The sequence below is a fragment of the Canis lupus genome, chromosome 8 (assembly GCF_048164855.1).
Source record: "Canis lupus baileyi chromosome 8, mCanLup2.hap1, whole genome shotgun sequence".
Taxonomy (NCBI): domain Eukaryota; kingdom Metazoa; phylum Chordata; class Mammalia; order Carnivora; family Canidae; genus Canis; species Canis lupus.
In genome coordinates this window covers 56,352,390-56,365,900 of record NC_132845.1, presented here as the reverse complement: position 1 = coordinate 56,365,900, position 13,511 = coordinate 56,352,390, and the positions used below count along the sequence as shown (strand labels likewise).

Here is a 13,511-nt window from a genome sequence, read left to right as displayed (position 1 = left end):
CTTAATAATAAAGAGATAGCTTCCAGTTACAAATAACTAAAACAGACACCACGACAAAGCACCATCTGATAGATACGTACTATGTGCCAGGTACTGTTTGAATTGTGTGTTCTAATTTAATGCTGGTAACGTTACTATTACTACCCCCATTAGCAAGCAGATGAGGAAACTGGAGACTAGACAAGGTTCACATCATCCCCTCAGGTCTTCCTTTGTCCGTTACTCTTCTCATTCTGACTTCTCTGCATCTTTAAACTCAATTTCTTACCTACTGAATCCACTATTCCTATGTATTTCTTATCTCTAATAATGGCCACTTATTGATTTACTGCCTCTCAGCCCCAAATTCACCCTTTTCGACTGCTCAGTGAAAACACATCTGGACGCTTTACTTTTTTTTTCTTGTGCCAGTTGGTGCCAAGACTTCGTCAGTAGAGGGCGCTGGAGAGCCACTGCAGGAGGAGATTCAACATGCTCATACAGCAGCTTCCACTCTTGCAGCTCAAGGAGCTCACCAACACCCCCTGGCCAGCATCTCCCAGCATTCCCACATACCTCCAAACTGCTTTGTAGCAGTGTCTTTATTGAGACACCTCTCTACAAAAAGCTTTTCCCAGCACCTTAGAGGGCAGATTTCCAGCAAATTCCACCAGCACAGTGGCACAGCAACTTTTCTGCCATTCAGTGAGCCATGGAGGAGGCAGAGCCTAGTCCCCACAAGAACAGATCCCATATTCTGGATGTGAATTTGCTTTTCCTGCCCATAAAGCTTCTGCCATCCATGGTCTCACAGAAGGCCTCATTCTCACTCTACCGTGCCTGATCAAGGAACACACTCCATAGCAAAGGAAGGACAGTAATGGGATCACACCCATGGGATCAACTGGTCTGACCACATACATCATCACCCCAAAGTAGCTAGCCAAACTGATAGGTAGAACTGGTTACGAAGCAAGTCGAGAGTAGGGGTGAGGGGCAAGGATGTGCTTCTGGGGCATCTGGGGGCACAGTCAGGTATTTGACGCTTGGTTTTGGCTTAGGTCATCATCTCAAGCTCCATACTGGGCTCTGTGCTCAGTGCAGAGTCCACTTGAGTTTCTCTCTCCTCCTGCCCCTGCTCATGCTCTCTCTCTCTCTCTCTCAAATAAACAAACACATCTTAAAAGGGGGGTGGGGAGGAATAAGCTTCTGCCTAACAAGACACAGTGTCTCCCACAACACCAGAATATAGAGGTCTGGGAATCAAAAGGTGAGAGCTGGAGTGGCTTCTCTATTAAGATGTCTCTCAGAATTCTTACTTTCTGCTCTGGCAACTCTGTAGGTTTGGAGATCACAATCCTCAAGAAAGAAAATGCTTTCTTTCATCACACATCAGTCAGCTGAATTGGAAGATGAACAGAGCACCTGGACATTTTATCTTTCTTGTGCCACTGAGCCACCAGGCAAAAAGGGACTTGTCTATTGGCTGGAGTGATTTTTTTTTTTTTAAGATTTTATTTATTTATTCATGAGAGACACAGAGAGAGAGGCAGAGACACAGGCAGAGGGAGAAGCAGGCTCCATGCAGTGAGTCTGATGTGGGACTCGACCCCGGGTCTCCAGGATCACACCCTGGGCTGAAGGTGGCGCTAAACCGCTGAACCACCCCGGTTGCCCAGAGTGATTGCTTCTGATCAGCAAGGGGAAATGGGTTTTGTAATACAGAATGAAGGCTCTGAGGACTCTGAAACCCAGGGGATTCTCTGGGAGGTGCTCCTTAATATTTCTGAGCCTTTACTAACCTAGTAAAGGTTAATGAAAAACTACAGCAATCAAGAAAAGGAGATGATTAAGGGCTAAGACTCTCTGGGAACAACGGTTTGCGTGACTCGACCGGCAAAGGACCCCAGGGTGCTGAGGTGCTGGCTGAGAGTGGGGCAGTATGCAATGGGTGCTGCAAGAAAGAAGCCATGGACATCAACCACAGCTTGTGACCAATGACAGAAACAAGGGCAGAATGAGCTCTGCATGTTTCTTATGGCTTGTTACAGGAGTGTAGTCGTCTCTATAGGCTGACCACTTACTTCTTTCTCTTTCCCATTTTTATTTTATTCACAAGCTGTGGCGAGTTAACTTTACAACTTAGTCTTTCAGTTTCAACTGTGACTGACTTGGAGTGGTAATAGCATAGCCAATGATAAATGCATGACTCTTGGGGCTGTGTCGGTCTCCTCAGTTTGGTTGGAGGGCAGACTTCCTCACTTTTGGGAAAGAAAGCTGTACCTCGTTGAGAAGAAAGACAGGGGTGCCTAGCCACTGCAGTGGAACATAAGTGCATTTAGAAGTGTGCATATTGAAGATGGGTAGTCAAGGGGGTGGGTGGGAGTCTGTACCAATCATCTACCCACTGCCTCTCAGCTCTAAATTCACCTTTGACTGGCCTGGAAAAACAAAACAAAAACAAAAACAAAAACAAAACAGATCTGGACCCTTTACATATTTTTCCCTTTGCCAGCTGACACTGAAGCTTTGTCGGCAGAGGATGCAGGAGACACCACCACAAGACAGACTGTGTCTCCCAGGTCCGGATGCTCTCTCTTGCAGCATGGGCAGCTGACCCAGCTGCAGGCCCTTGCCGGGCTCACCCTTCCCCCCAGCAGCTGCCTTGGCAGTTTTGTAGCAGAGCACAAGTGAGACACCTTCCCAAAAGATCTATCTCCTGCAGTTCCATGGGGTGGCATCACAGTGACGTCTCTGCCATGCGATGAGCAGAGGGCCAGGTCCAGGAGTTGGGATCTCAGTCCTGGCATCATATGCTCTCCTCCATGGATACACTATCTCTGTTCTTTTTTTTTCTTTTTTTTCTTTTTAAAAAAATTTTTTTAAAAAAATTTATTTATGATAGTCATACAGAGAGAGAGAGAGAGAGAGAGAGAGAGAGAGGCAGAGACATAGGCAGAGGGAGAAGCAGGCTCCATGCACCGGGAGCCTGACGTGGGATTCGATCCCGGGTCTCCAGGATCGCGCCCAGGGCCAAAGGCAGGCGCCAAACCGCTGCGCCACCCAGGGATCGCTCTCTGTTCTAAGTTTAGGGATTTCTCCTTACCTCTGCTACTCTTCTTTAGTGGTCTCCTTACCTCTCACTAGCCAAACCCTTATACACTAATAATTCTTTATATTTATATCAAAAACCTGTCCTGTTCAAATCACTGTGTAGTCCATTCTCCTGCCTGGACTCAAACTGACAGGATAACTCTACCACCTATGAAGCAACCGGCAAGAAAGCTGGAAATCAGCTTTTATCACATGCTCTCCCGCATCTCTACAATGAACTGGTTCAGATTGGTTATCAATTTTTGTTGATTCTAATTCCTTCATCTCCACTGAATTAAGAATCTTCTCATCTACTGTGATTTAGTTTAGAGCTCTGAAATATTCACTGGCTACTACAACAAATCTAGAACCACTTTTGGTATCTATCTTTTTGTCAGTCCTCTGCTGCCAATCTTTTCTGTTCTAAGATCTTTTCAACCTATAGCCATAGTTTTTTTAAAAAACATAAATCCCACTCATGTCATTCTCCTGATTAAAATTATTTAATCCCCTACTTTGATAATGAAATTCAAACCCCCGCTCCTCATGATTTAGCACCTGCCTCGTTTTCTATTACCTTCCACTAGTCAAACCTTCTCTCATCACCACACCACACCACAACCAATTTCTTCTACTGCATGGAACAACTTCCATTTCTCTGGCATGGTTCAGGCTGTCTTTGTCGTAAAATCTGGGCCTTTGCATCTGCTGCTTCCTAAATTACTAAGCCTCTATCACTCAACCTGGATAACTCGTTCTTGACAGGATGAGATCTGAGGTAGCCACAGACTAAAATCACCATGACCTTAGTTAGACGTGCACAGTGATTTGTACTTAGAAGGCAGTATGTGGCACTCAAACCATAGCACCCTAGTGTATGCTGAGATAGGAACACTGTGATAGGAACCCAGGTCTCCCCTTGCCTGGTCCAGGTCAGTGCTCACTTAGAAGGATCACATCACCGATATATTTGTCCATCAATGATGGATACACACCCAAACTGATTTAACTTTTTCTTACCTCCGGAAAGATCCATCTTATTGCTCTGTACATTTTCTTCGGGTGAGTCTCTCTGAAGCAAGAAAACACATTGTGTTAGCGGGCCTTGACTTATTAATGAAAATAAAAATGAAAAATTTTACTTTATATTTCAGTATTTGTCAAAAATCAAATGGACCGCAAAACTCTTTCCACTGCCTAATAAGAAAATTTTAAAAATAAGATATGTGATCAATGTTTTTAGCTAAAAGTGTAAAAAGACAGAAAGCTTCATGGCCAATTTTACTCTAACCTCCAGCATATACATAAAGACTCAAAGATAATTTGTTAAGAAAACAAAAAACTGAAGTTAGGGTAAATTTACAGACCATCACTCAAAGAAGGGCTGCTATAAAAATACACTTACCGAAAAACTGATATTTGAAAACTGTTTAACGAATGGATTTATCCATGCTTCTTCTTGTTTGTTTCCACCTTTCATGGTTCCCTTTGCAAAACAAAAGAGTAGAAAGCTGCCATGGCCACCTCTATTGATCTAGGTACAGTGATGGATTAATAAAACTTCAAGACAATTCCCAATTCTCATATTTAGCCAATTAATTTCTCCTCCAACCAATTTTAGCAGAGTTGTTAACAATTACAAATCAACTTATTTAATTTTCAACTTTCTTTGCTCCAGTCCTCTGGTATGGCTGTAACGTACAGAGAAATCTCTAACAGCAAGCAGTCAGAAGGAAAAGACGGAAGCAAAGGGCCTTGATGATCCACAAAAAGAAAAAAAAAGATCCTCACAATAACAGAGAACTGCTCATCACAATTTCCAGTTTACAACTGGACTATGTTCTAAGAGCTTAATTATAACCTCGATTTGTGGCATTCTCATAACACACCAAAGTAAAAGTACTCGTTAGGTTCCTCAGGTTAGTCCAAAGAAACCGACATAACCCACGATTTAATTACGCTATGCGCACTGTACTGAAAAACTATAAAAAAAAAAAAAAACCAAAACTATTTTAAAATTTCAATTTGTGTCACTGAGAACACAGTACTCCAATGGCAGCTGAGCTGGGGGTTCCCCCCACCCCCCTCCACCTTGGTGCCAGTGCCGTAGTTGGCTAGGCACAGGCAGTACAGAAACGCCTTTGAGGCACACTCTCAAGGAACCACGAGCCTGGCTGTCAGGGAGGCTGGATGCCACAGGGACCAAGGTCTCCAATGAATATGAAGACCACGGGGCTGTTCTTGGTCTGACCTTAATTCCCCTTTCCCGTTGCTACCGCCTGTTCCTTCCGACTGTGGGACAGAACACAGTTTCATGATCCCCCCCAAGTGCAGGTCTCTGAAGCAAGCACCTAACCCTTGCCAAGGTTTCTGAAGTCCTCCTTGATTCCTCTGCCTCCCCCTGCCCTCTTGCCTAACTGGCTGCCAAAGCCTCTGTCCCTCTGATTTCGAAATGCCTCTCTACTCAGTCTCTTGCACTACACATCCACTTTGGTTTCCCAGTTCAAGCCCTCACTTCTCACCCGAATGAGTGCAGAAGCTTCCTGACTGAGACTCCCCCAACTCTGGTCTCTCCTCTGTGCCAATTATCTTTCATACCATCACTGGTTAGCTTTCTTTAAAGAAAGTAGTTTTTAAAAGCCCAAGGTCATGTTGCCTTCTATGCAATTTCATTGGCTCCATATCTTAGAATAAAGTTCAAATTCTTTGGCATGGTATTGAAAATACTTTACAATCTAGCCTTAATTTAACTATAGAGCCAGATCTCCTATCACCTCTTTCAGAAATTCTCCACTTTAGTATGTCAGGCTACTCTTTTCCTTAGCATATCCCACCCGCAGGCATCTTCCAAACTCAAGTGGCCACTCCTTAGCGCTCTCCTACTGTCCCATACTAGACTCTGAGTTCCTCGAAGGTGCAGCTCATTTCTTAGTGTTTCTGAACCCCCAGCACCAAGCACAGTACCTGGCACACAGCAGAAGCTAAATAAATGTTTGCAGTTGCTTTCTAAAAGATTTTTACTAGCAGAAACAAAGGAGAAAGAGTAAAAAGGCTACACACCCTTTCCCTTCTCCTTTTTTTGCCACTCAGACCCTGTAAGGAAAGACAAAGTCACAAAACAGCATGGTCCAGTGGGAAGAACACAGGGTTTGGAATTAGAAGACCTAAAATTAAGTCCTTGCTCTGTCAACTAGTTATGCATCTTTGGGCAAGTCACCACCTTTGACAGTCTCAAATTCCTCATCGGTATTCTACCTCAGAAGGTCATGAGGATCAAATGGCTTATGTAAAATATGGGAAAGCATTTCATAAGCTATATGCAGTGGCAATAGGCAAATTCAGCCAAATGCAACATCTTTTTAAATGAAAATGGCAGGTCCTAGACTGAGAATCCCAGGATTAAAAGGGAGGGACCCTGGTGGCCAACTAATGTAACTACTGGATATTTGACCTCTAAGATCCCGGGGGCTGGGGGTAGGGGGGTAGGGGCGGTGGGTTGGTGGCGCACACCAGTTTTCAAATAGAGTGAGGCGGAGAGAACCACCTGAGGGTCTGGGCACATATTTTGAAAATGGTCCCCAAGAGAATCTGGCACCAGCATCCAACACCACCTCTTAAGAGACAGTGCTCTACATCAGTGGTTCTCAGCTCTAGCTCTGCATCAGAGACATATGGGGTCCAATTTCCAAAACTACAGGAGGCCTGGGATATAGTAAGCTGTACCTGTAACAAATGCCATAGGACTCTGATGTACTCAACAGGTTTGGGAATAAGATTTGTCCACATATCAGAGGAAAATCAAATGGCTCATTCCTAGGGATTTTTGTCACAGGACCTTTAGGGCTAGGGGAAGGGATACAGATGGGGGATGAAAAAGGAAGCCACCGATTCTGGGTAAAGGGGAGGGCTGGGGACTGCGGGTGAAGCGGAATTGGAGATGAACTGGCAGTGGGGATGGAAAGTCAACATGGAGATTTGCCCTTCTCTTCACCCCCACCGCTGCAAGCCCACCTTGGGGTGAGGGGCTGTCCCAGGCAGCACTGGTGGAGGGAGAGGAGGAGAGAAATCCCAAGCTGTAGCAGTGGGGAGAAAGGAAGTTCCTGCAGTCTTATGGCTTTCTAGGTGGCTGCCCATACAAAAGGCTATACCTAAATTGGGGACTGCCTGGCCTGTACTCATTGCCATAAATGGGCAGGAAGAACATAAATTTCCTGAGGGTAAACTACCTTTGGAATTGAAAATTTCAAGGGCTTTGCCCTTGAAATGTTTACCTTCGATGACATTTTCTTTGTATATGGAGGCCAATTTAAAGATGAGTTAAGCTCTTGAGATGAATTACTATTCCACATTCCAATCTCTACATCCTCTTCCTCTTCCCAGCCAGTGGGGCGATTTCCAGGCAATGGCATATCATCACCACACCAGCCATCTTGCATAGATTTTGGCCCTGATTGTGATTTGTGATACAAAGAGAAACATGATTTAATCAAACAATTCTTTCTGGAGAACAAGCACTCATTATGGGGGTGGGGAATCTAGGAAAAACCCCACTTTTATTTCCCTTCACAAATCTACATGGTAGGAATCTATGTTTTATACTTGAAGTTTCCACTAAGCAAGATTTTTTTTTTTTAAAGTAATCTCTACACCCAACATGGACCCTGAACTCATGACCCTGAGAGAGCAAGAGTCTCACGCTCTACACCACCTGAGTGAATCAGGTATGCCTGGGTGGCTCAGTCAGTTAAGTGTCCAACTTTTGATCTCGGATCAGGTCTTTTTTTTTTTTTTTAATTTATTTATGACAGTCACACAGAGAGAAAGAGAGAGGCAGAGACACAGGCAGAGGGAGAAGCAGGCTCCATGCACCGGGAGCCCGACGTGGGATTCGATCCCGGGTCTCCAGGATCGCGCCCTGGGCCAAAGGCAGGCGCCAAACCGCCGCGCCACCCAGGGATCCCTCGGATCAGGTCTTGATCTCAGGGTCCTGATCAAGCCTCCCACTGGGCTCCCTGCTGGGTGTGGAGATTACTTTACAAAAAAAAAAAAAAAAAGGAAGGAAGGAAGGAAAGGAAAAAGGAAAAAGGAAAGGAAAAAAAGTATCTCCCGTTCTTTTTACAAACAGACCATTCCTAAACATGGCCTTCTTGTTCAAACTCAACAATCTGTATGGCAACACACAGGGCAGAAAGGATCGAGGAAATTTCAAAGAATTCATTTTGATATATATTTTCAAAGAGAATGGCCAGAAAGTATTGCAAGTTATGAGCAGAAAGCATCTCAACTGGATACTCAGCTTTTGGAATTCCTATGGGGACCCCACATACAACTTATGGGATAGTAATGATGTTCATCTGAATGTTGAATCAGGTCTTTCCTGAACTTTGTTGATTTTCTGTATAATATTCAGGGAGTAATCTGGAACTGAGCCAGACAGTTTGGATATGCATCCACATTACTCTATAACCTGTCTCTAATGCTGGATAACATGAAAGTTGCTTGATTAGGTAATCTGATTTGGTAAAAGAGAACTTCGATTTGGTGAAGTAAATGCAAATCCTTATAGTTAACAGTTCTAAGGAAAGACAAGAACATCCAGAAAGCTAAAAAGAGCAAATCAAATTACAAATTCAAAGAAACAAACAGTAAAATCACATAGTAGGATACACAGATACATTTATCAATGATACAAACATTATCTGATTATTTAATTGTAGTCAACAAGAGATCACCACTGTGACAAAAGAGCCACCAGGAATTATCAATAACTTACCAGATTTGCTTAATGCTTGAGGACCAACAGAGCTGGAGCCCCACGTGGATGTGTTGGATGCTGCAGCAATGGGCTCCCCCCAGCTGGGACCACTGTCTATGGGTTTACCCCATGCTGAAGTACCATTATCCACAGTTGTGGCTGGAGTAGAAGGCTCCCCCCAGGGCTCACCCCAGCCTTTAGAAAGTGTGGGAAAAGAAGTCATCAGCACAAGGTAGGGTGGTGCAGGGCAATAAGGAGTACTCAGGGAACAAAAGATGAAGACGTTCATATTCACAGACTGAATAATGATGCTGCAATGGGCATGGGCAAAGACAATGGCTTCTGTTTTATGCAAAGAAGACAAATCATTTCCCATCATCATAATTTAACTACCGGTGTGAAATTTTTTTTTTCCATCACCTATTTCATAATTGCCCTCTGGGTGTAGAGCGGACTTTTTTTTGAATGACCTTAATTATGGCAAGTTATCCTCCTTTGAAAATGAATTTAATTCCTGGAAAAGTCAAGTCAATCTGAGGCAAACCTAGTAAATCCAAGCAGGTAATCAAGTTGGGTAATAGTGTACATAAACGATTTTTACCATAAGTGCAACCTTTCAACATCACTATTCTGGGGCAAAAAAAATTAACTACAATACCAACAATAGGTAGACATCCTACTTTTATACACGCTGGACAACACTTCTTAAAAATCCAGAGGTATCAGGTTGTCTAATGTAAAGCCATAAACAACATTCAAAAGAACTCAAACAGCCTTTTCCTTAGATGAATACCTCTTTCTTCTATGAATTAAATCCAAATACCATAAACTATCCTGGGGGGAAAAGAATTAGATGCTGAAAGGTTAGCTCATGAAAACATTCCTATCCCTCCAACGGGACTGCTTATTATTCCATTACCAAAGACAATGCATTCCAATGACACTTAATGAAAATGTCGTTGTCAAGATAATCTGCAGAGATAGGAATTAGCTCCTTGTTATGAGAGTGGGAATATGTGGGAATACACCAGAAAGGTATTATCAAATGTTTTGAGCACACAAACATACACACTGTATAACTAATAGACTTGGATTTCATGCCTACTTAAATAAATCCCTTCCAAGGCCAAATATAGCACAGGGTATTTAGAGAATATTGTACTTGGATGCTTGTTTTCTTTCTGGGGATTCTGTAATCAAATAACAAAACAAAGTAAGTAACGACTTGACTCAGAAGAACTGAGAAGTGTACAGCATCCCCAACAGATACCACTTTCCCAACTCTACCTTCTGCTGTCTTCCTAGCAGAGAACGGAGTGTGGGAGATTCACAACCAACATGGCCACAGACAGAGCTCGGTTCCTGATGTTAAACACCTTGCCCATTCTTTTATTCACTAGAAGCTCCTCCTGGGTTGGAGGGAGGGGGGAAAGCCCTTTGTGCGCATATGCAAATACTGTTAAATCTTACAGCACCCGGTACATTGAAAGGAGGCTTACAATACTGTGAAACATTTTGTAACACCATCAGACTCCATTAAATGAAAACTTACCAGAGCCACTGCCTGCCTCTTTGTTTGAGATGGCACTTGCAGATGGTAGCAACTGGTGTACCTGTGCTTGCTGGTCTGAACGGCTGCTGCCATTTGGGACATTTTTGTTCCACATGTTCACATTTTTGTAGTTGTATTTGCTCGGATCTCCCCAAGCTGAAGTTCCGTCATCGATCTCCATTTTGCGACGTATGGATTCTGGGGATGGTTCCTCCCAGCCTGTGGGCTCTTCTTCTTTTGTTGGGGCTGGTATAGGTCCTCCCAGCCAGCCTGTACCAGGAGGTTTGCCTGTTGCTGGTGGGATTCCCCAAGACCCGACAATGTCTTGTTGCTTGTTCCAGTCTGGAGAAGTGACTGGCTTTGACGAATCTCCCCAACCTAGAGACTGATTAGACTTTGGAGGATCTCCCCATCCCTGGGAAGGATTAGGTTTAGAAGATTCATCCCATCCTGACGAATTATTTGGATTTATGTTATTTCCCCAAGTAAAAGAACTAGTTTTACCAAGTTCATTCCAACCAGAAACAGACCTGTCACTGTCACTACCTCCTGAGCTAGATTTCTTATTAGCCTCACCCCAATGGTTACTCCTTGACGTTTCTCCCCAGTTATCACTGGCAGAAACGGACCACCCTTGGTTTGATTTCTGTCCATCACCCCATCCCTGTTTGCTCTTTTGCGAATCATTCCATGCGGACTTCTCTTCTTTGCTGTTCCCCCACTGATTGCTCTTGACCATTCCTGTAGCAGCAGCATCATCTTCCCATCCCCCCTGGCAGCTTGAGCCTTTGGAATCTCCCCACCTCAGAGCAGGTTTGGGATCTCCCCACCCCGATACAGATGAGGTATCATTACTAGTAGGGCTAGTCTTATCTGTACATGCCCCTGAGTTAAAAGTCTGTGTTGCAGAGCTTCCCCAGGCCTCTGTCCCATTGTCAGTCTTTCTTTCCCCTCTAGGTGATGTTTCCGTATCCCAGGCAGTATTCTGCTTAATAGGAGTCTGTCCCCAACCAGAGTTGGAGAGGACACGTGGATCCAAGTCAGTTCTGTTTACGATGCTTTGGAGTAATGTGTGCTGATCAATTTTTCTCCGATCTCTACTCTGATTTTCCCCAGTGGCTTTCTCCTCGAGGCGTCCAGTGCTTTCTGTACTACCTTCACTCTCCACTGTACCTCCTGTTTTGGCCCACACACTGTTCTGCTCAGTTGTCTGAGATGCGGCAGAAGCCTGATCCTCTTCCTCAGTAGATTTCCATCCATTTGTAAACTTCTTACCATTGCCATTTGCACTGTCATTGGAATGCTGATTGCTAGGCAGTTTGCTCCACTCCACGCTGGGTATATTAGTGCCAGTGTTTTGTGCAGGAGTTCCCCATCCTCGTCGACTTCCTCCAGAATTTGCGCCATTTCCACTTCCCCACGATGCATTCTGGGAATTCGTTGCCCCAGACTCCCACACACCTCCTCCTTTATTTGTGTTCACTTGAAAGTTAGTGCCCATAGGCCCATTTATGCCAGGCTGCATTAGAGTTGCATTCACAGTGTCACCATTAGCTTGGCCGTTAGGGCTCGAACATTTGTCTCCAGAGTAATTAGAACCATAGGCACCCCACGTAGTACCGTAAGAGCCTCCACTTTTTGGCTCTCCATTGCTAAGATGAGAAAGGGAAGTGCCATTCATAACCGATGGAGCCTGTATCTGAGGATGATTCATTGTGCTCACACGCCAGGCCCCTGTATTACTAGGCAGTTCGTTATTCTGTACTGAACCGGAGTTTGGTAAACTAGAGGTCATAAAGTTAGTAGTGTTATTTGGTCCAGTCATCTCAGTGGTAATATTCTGAGGTTGACCACTGAATGAAACCTTCTGTGTACCACTTACTTCAGATTCACAAGTTTCCTGAAGGCTTCCCCAGGTACCATGGGTGGAAGAACCACCCACTTTAGAGTTAATACTCTGATTGTTAGGCATCTGGCCTATGGTACTACACTGAATATTGATGCCAGAACTACCGCTCCCTACAGGCCCTTTGAGGGCAAGTCCGTTGTTGTCTAATACTGGCCAGGCACCATGGTTGCTAGCTGAATTCAAAGTGCTTGGATTTAACCCTCCATTTGATGAAGAACTTACAGTGCCCCAAGCATTCATTCTATTGTTGCTACTTTCTGATTTGCTTTCAGGAGCATCCACAGAGACCTGACATGTGCTTATTATGGCTCCATGGGAAAAACCCCATGGCCCAGGACTACTTCCATGGCCCACATTATTGCTGCTGCTACCAACCACAAACTTGTTTTGGGAACCAAGTCCAGTGCTATTCCGAAGGCCATCTTTTTCACCACCTGTGCTCCCTGAAGCCATGATAGTGATGTTTCTCTCTGATTCAGAACTGGAGGCAGAATCAGCATCCATACATTCTGAAGCCAACTCTGGATCACTGCCAGGGACTGAGGGCCATGCTTCTGTCTCAGGGGAGTCGTTTACAACAGCATTCTTACAATTTGTGCTAGAGTCACTCGGAGAAGACACAGGTCCCCGCTGTGAATTTTCATAATGGGATCCTGAAGTACTGTGGTTTATATCTAGAATAAAGGAGAAATACAAAAACTATTAAGTGCTTGGAAAGATGAGAAATGTTATAAACATATGTGGTTCCTCGACATTAACAAAATTTGATACTTGGCAGTATGGTTACAAAAGCACGGATTATATCCCAGCTACCAACTTTCCTTATCTAGTCATTAATTCCACACAGGCAGGGTATTTTGCGTTTTATTCACTGATGTTATCCTATGAGCCTAGGGCAGTACCTGGAACACAAGAGTCCCTCTCATTAGAGATCTGCTGCTGAATGAACAAACTATTACTTATCAGCAAGTAGAAGAATTTTAGTGTCAGGAAGAACTAGGTTGTAGTAATGTATTAGGATAATGAAGCAACCCAGGCCTAGAGGCCTGACGTGGAAAAAAAAGGGGGGGCTGGGAAGGAGATGGGTAAGGACAAAGGAGCAGGACAAACTTGACTAAATGTATTAGAAACATATGAGAAATCCTTTCCTGTCTTTCCTTTCTTAGAGGAGCTTTTTCACACAACGGTTTTGGGTATTAGAACAAGTTTATAAAAATTACAAA

At 44.1% G+C, this 13,511-nt stretch overlaps 1 protein-coding gene across 24 annotated transcripts in view; it reads right to left on the bottom strand.

Moving 5' to 3' along the window:
- The window catches only part of TNRC6A (trinucleotide repeat containing adaptor 6A), a 206,973-nt gene that overhangs the window by 29,245 nt on the left and 164,217 nt on the right, over positions 1 to 13,511 (bottom strand). For 19 of the 24 annotated variants that reach the window (XR_012035613.1, XR_012035614.1, XR_012035615.1 and 16 more), the window contains 6 exons: positions 10,380 to 12,962; positions 8,846 to 9,022; positions 7,344 to 7,519; positions 6,133 to 6,165; positions 4,478 to 4,558; positions 4,093 to 4,144 (listed from right to left, as the gene is read on the bottom strand). Coding sequence is in view for 21 of the 24 variants with exons in the window: in XM_072836208.1 (XP_072692309.1) it covers positions 4,093 to 4,144; positions 4,478 to 4,558; positions 6,133 to 6,165; positions 7,344 to 7,519; positions 8,846 to 9,022; positions 10,380 to 12,962 (3,102 nt within the window). In the remaining 3 variants the exon portion in view is untranslated. The remainder of the gene's footprint in view (positions 1 to 4,092; positions 4,145 to 4,477; positions 4,559 to 6,132; positions 6,166 to 7,343; positions 7,520 to 8,845; positions 9,023 to 10,379; positions 12,963 to 13,511) is intronic. The other 5 variants (XM_072836215.1, XM_072836220.1, XM_072836226.1 and 2 more) reach the window with 2 other exon arrangements.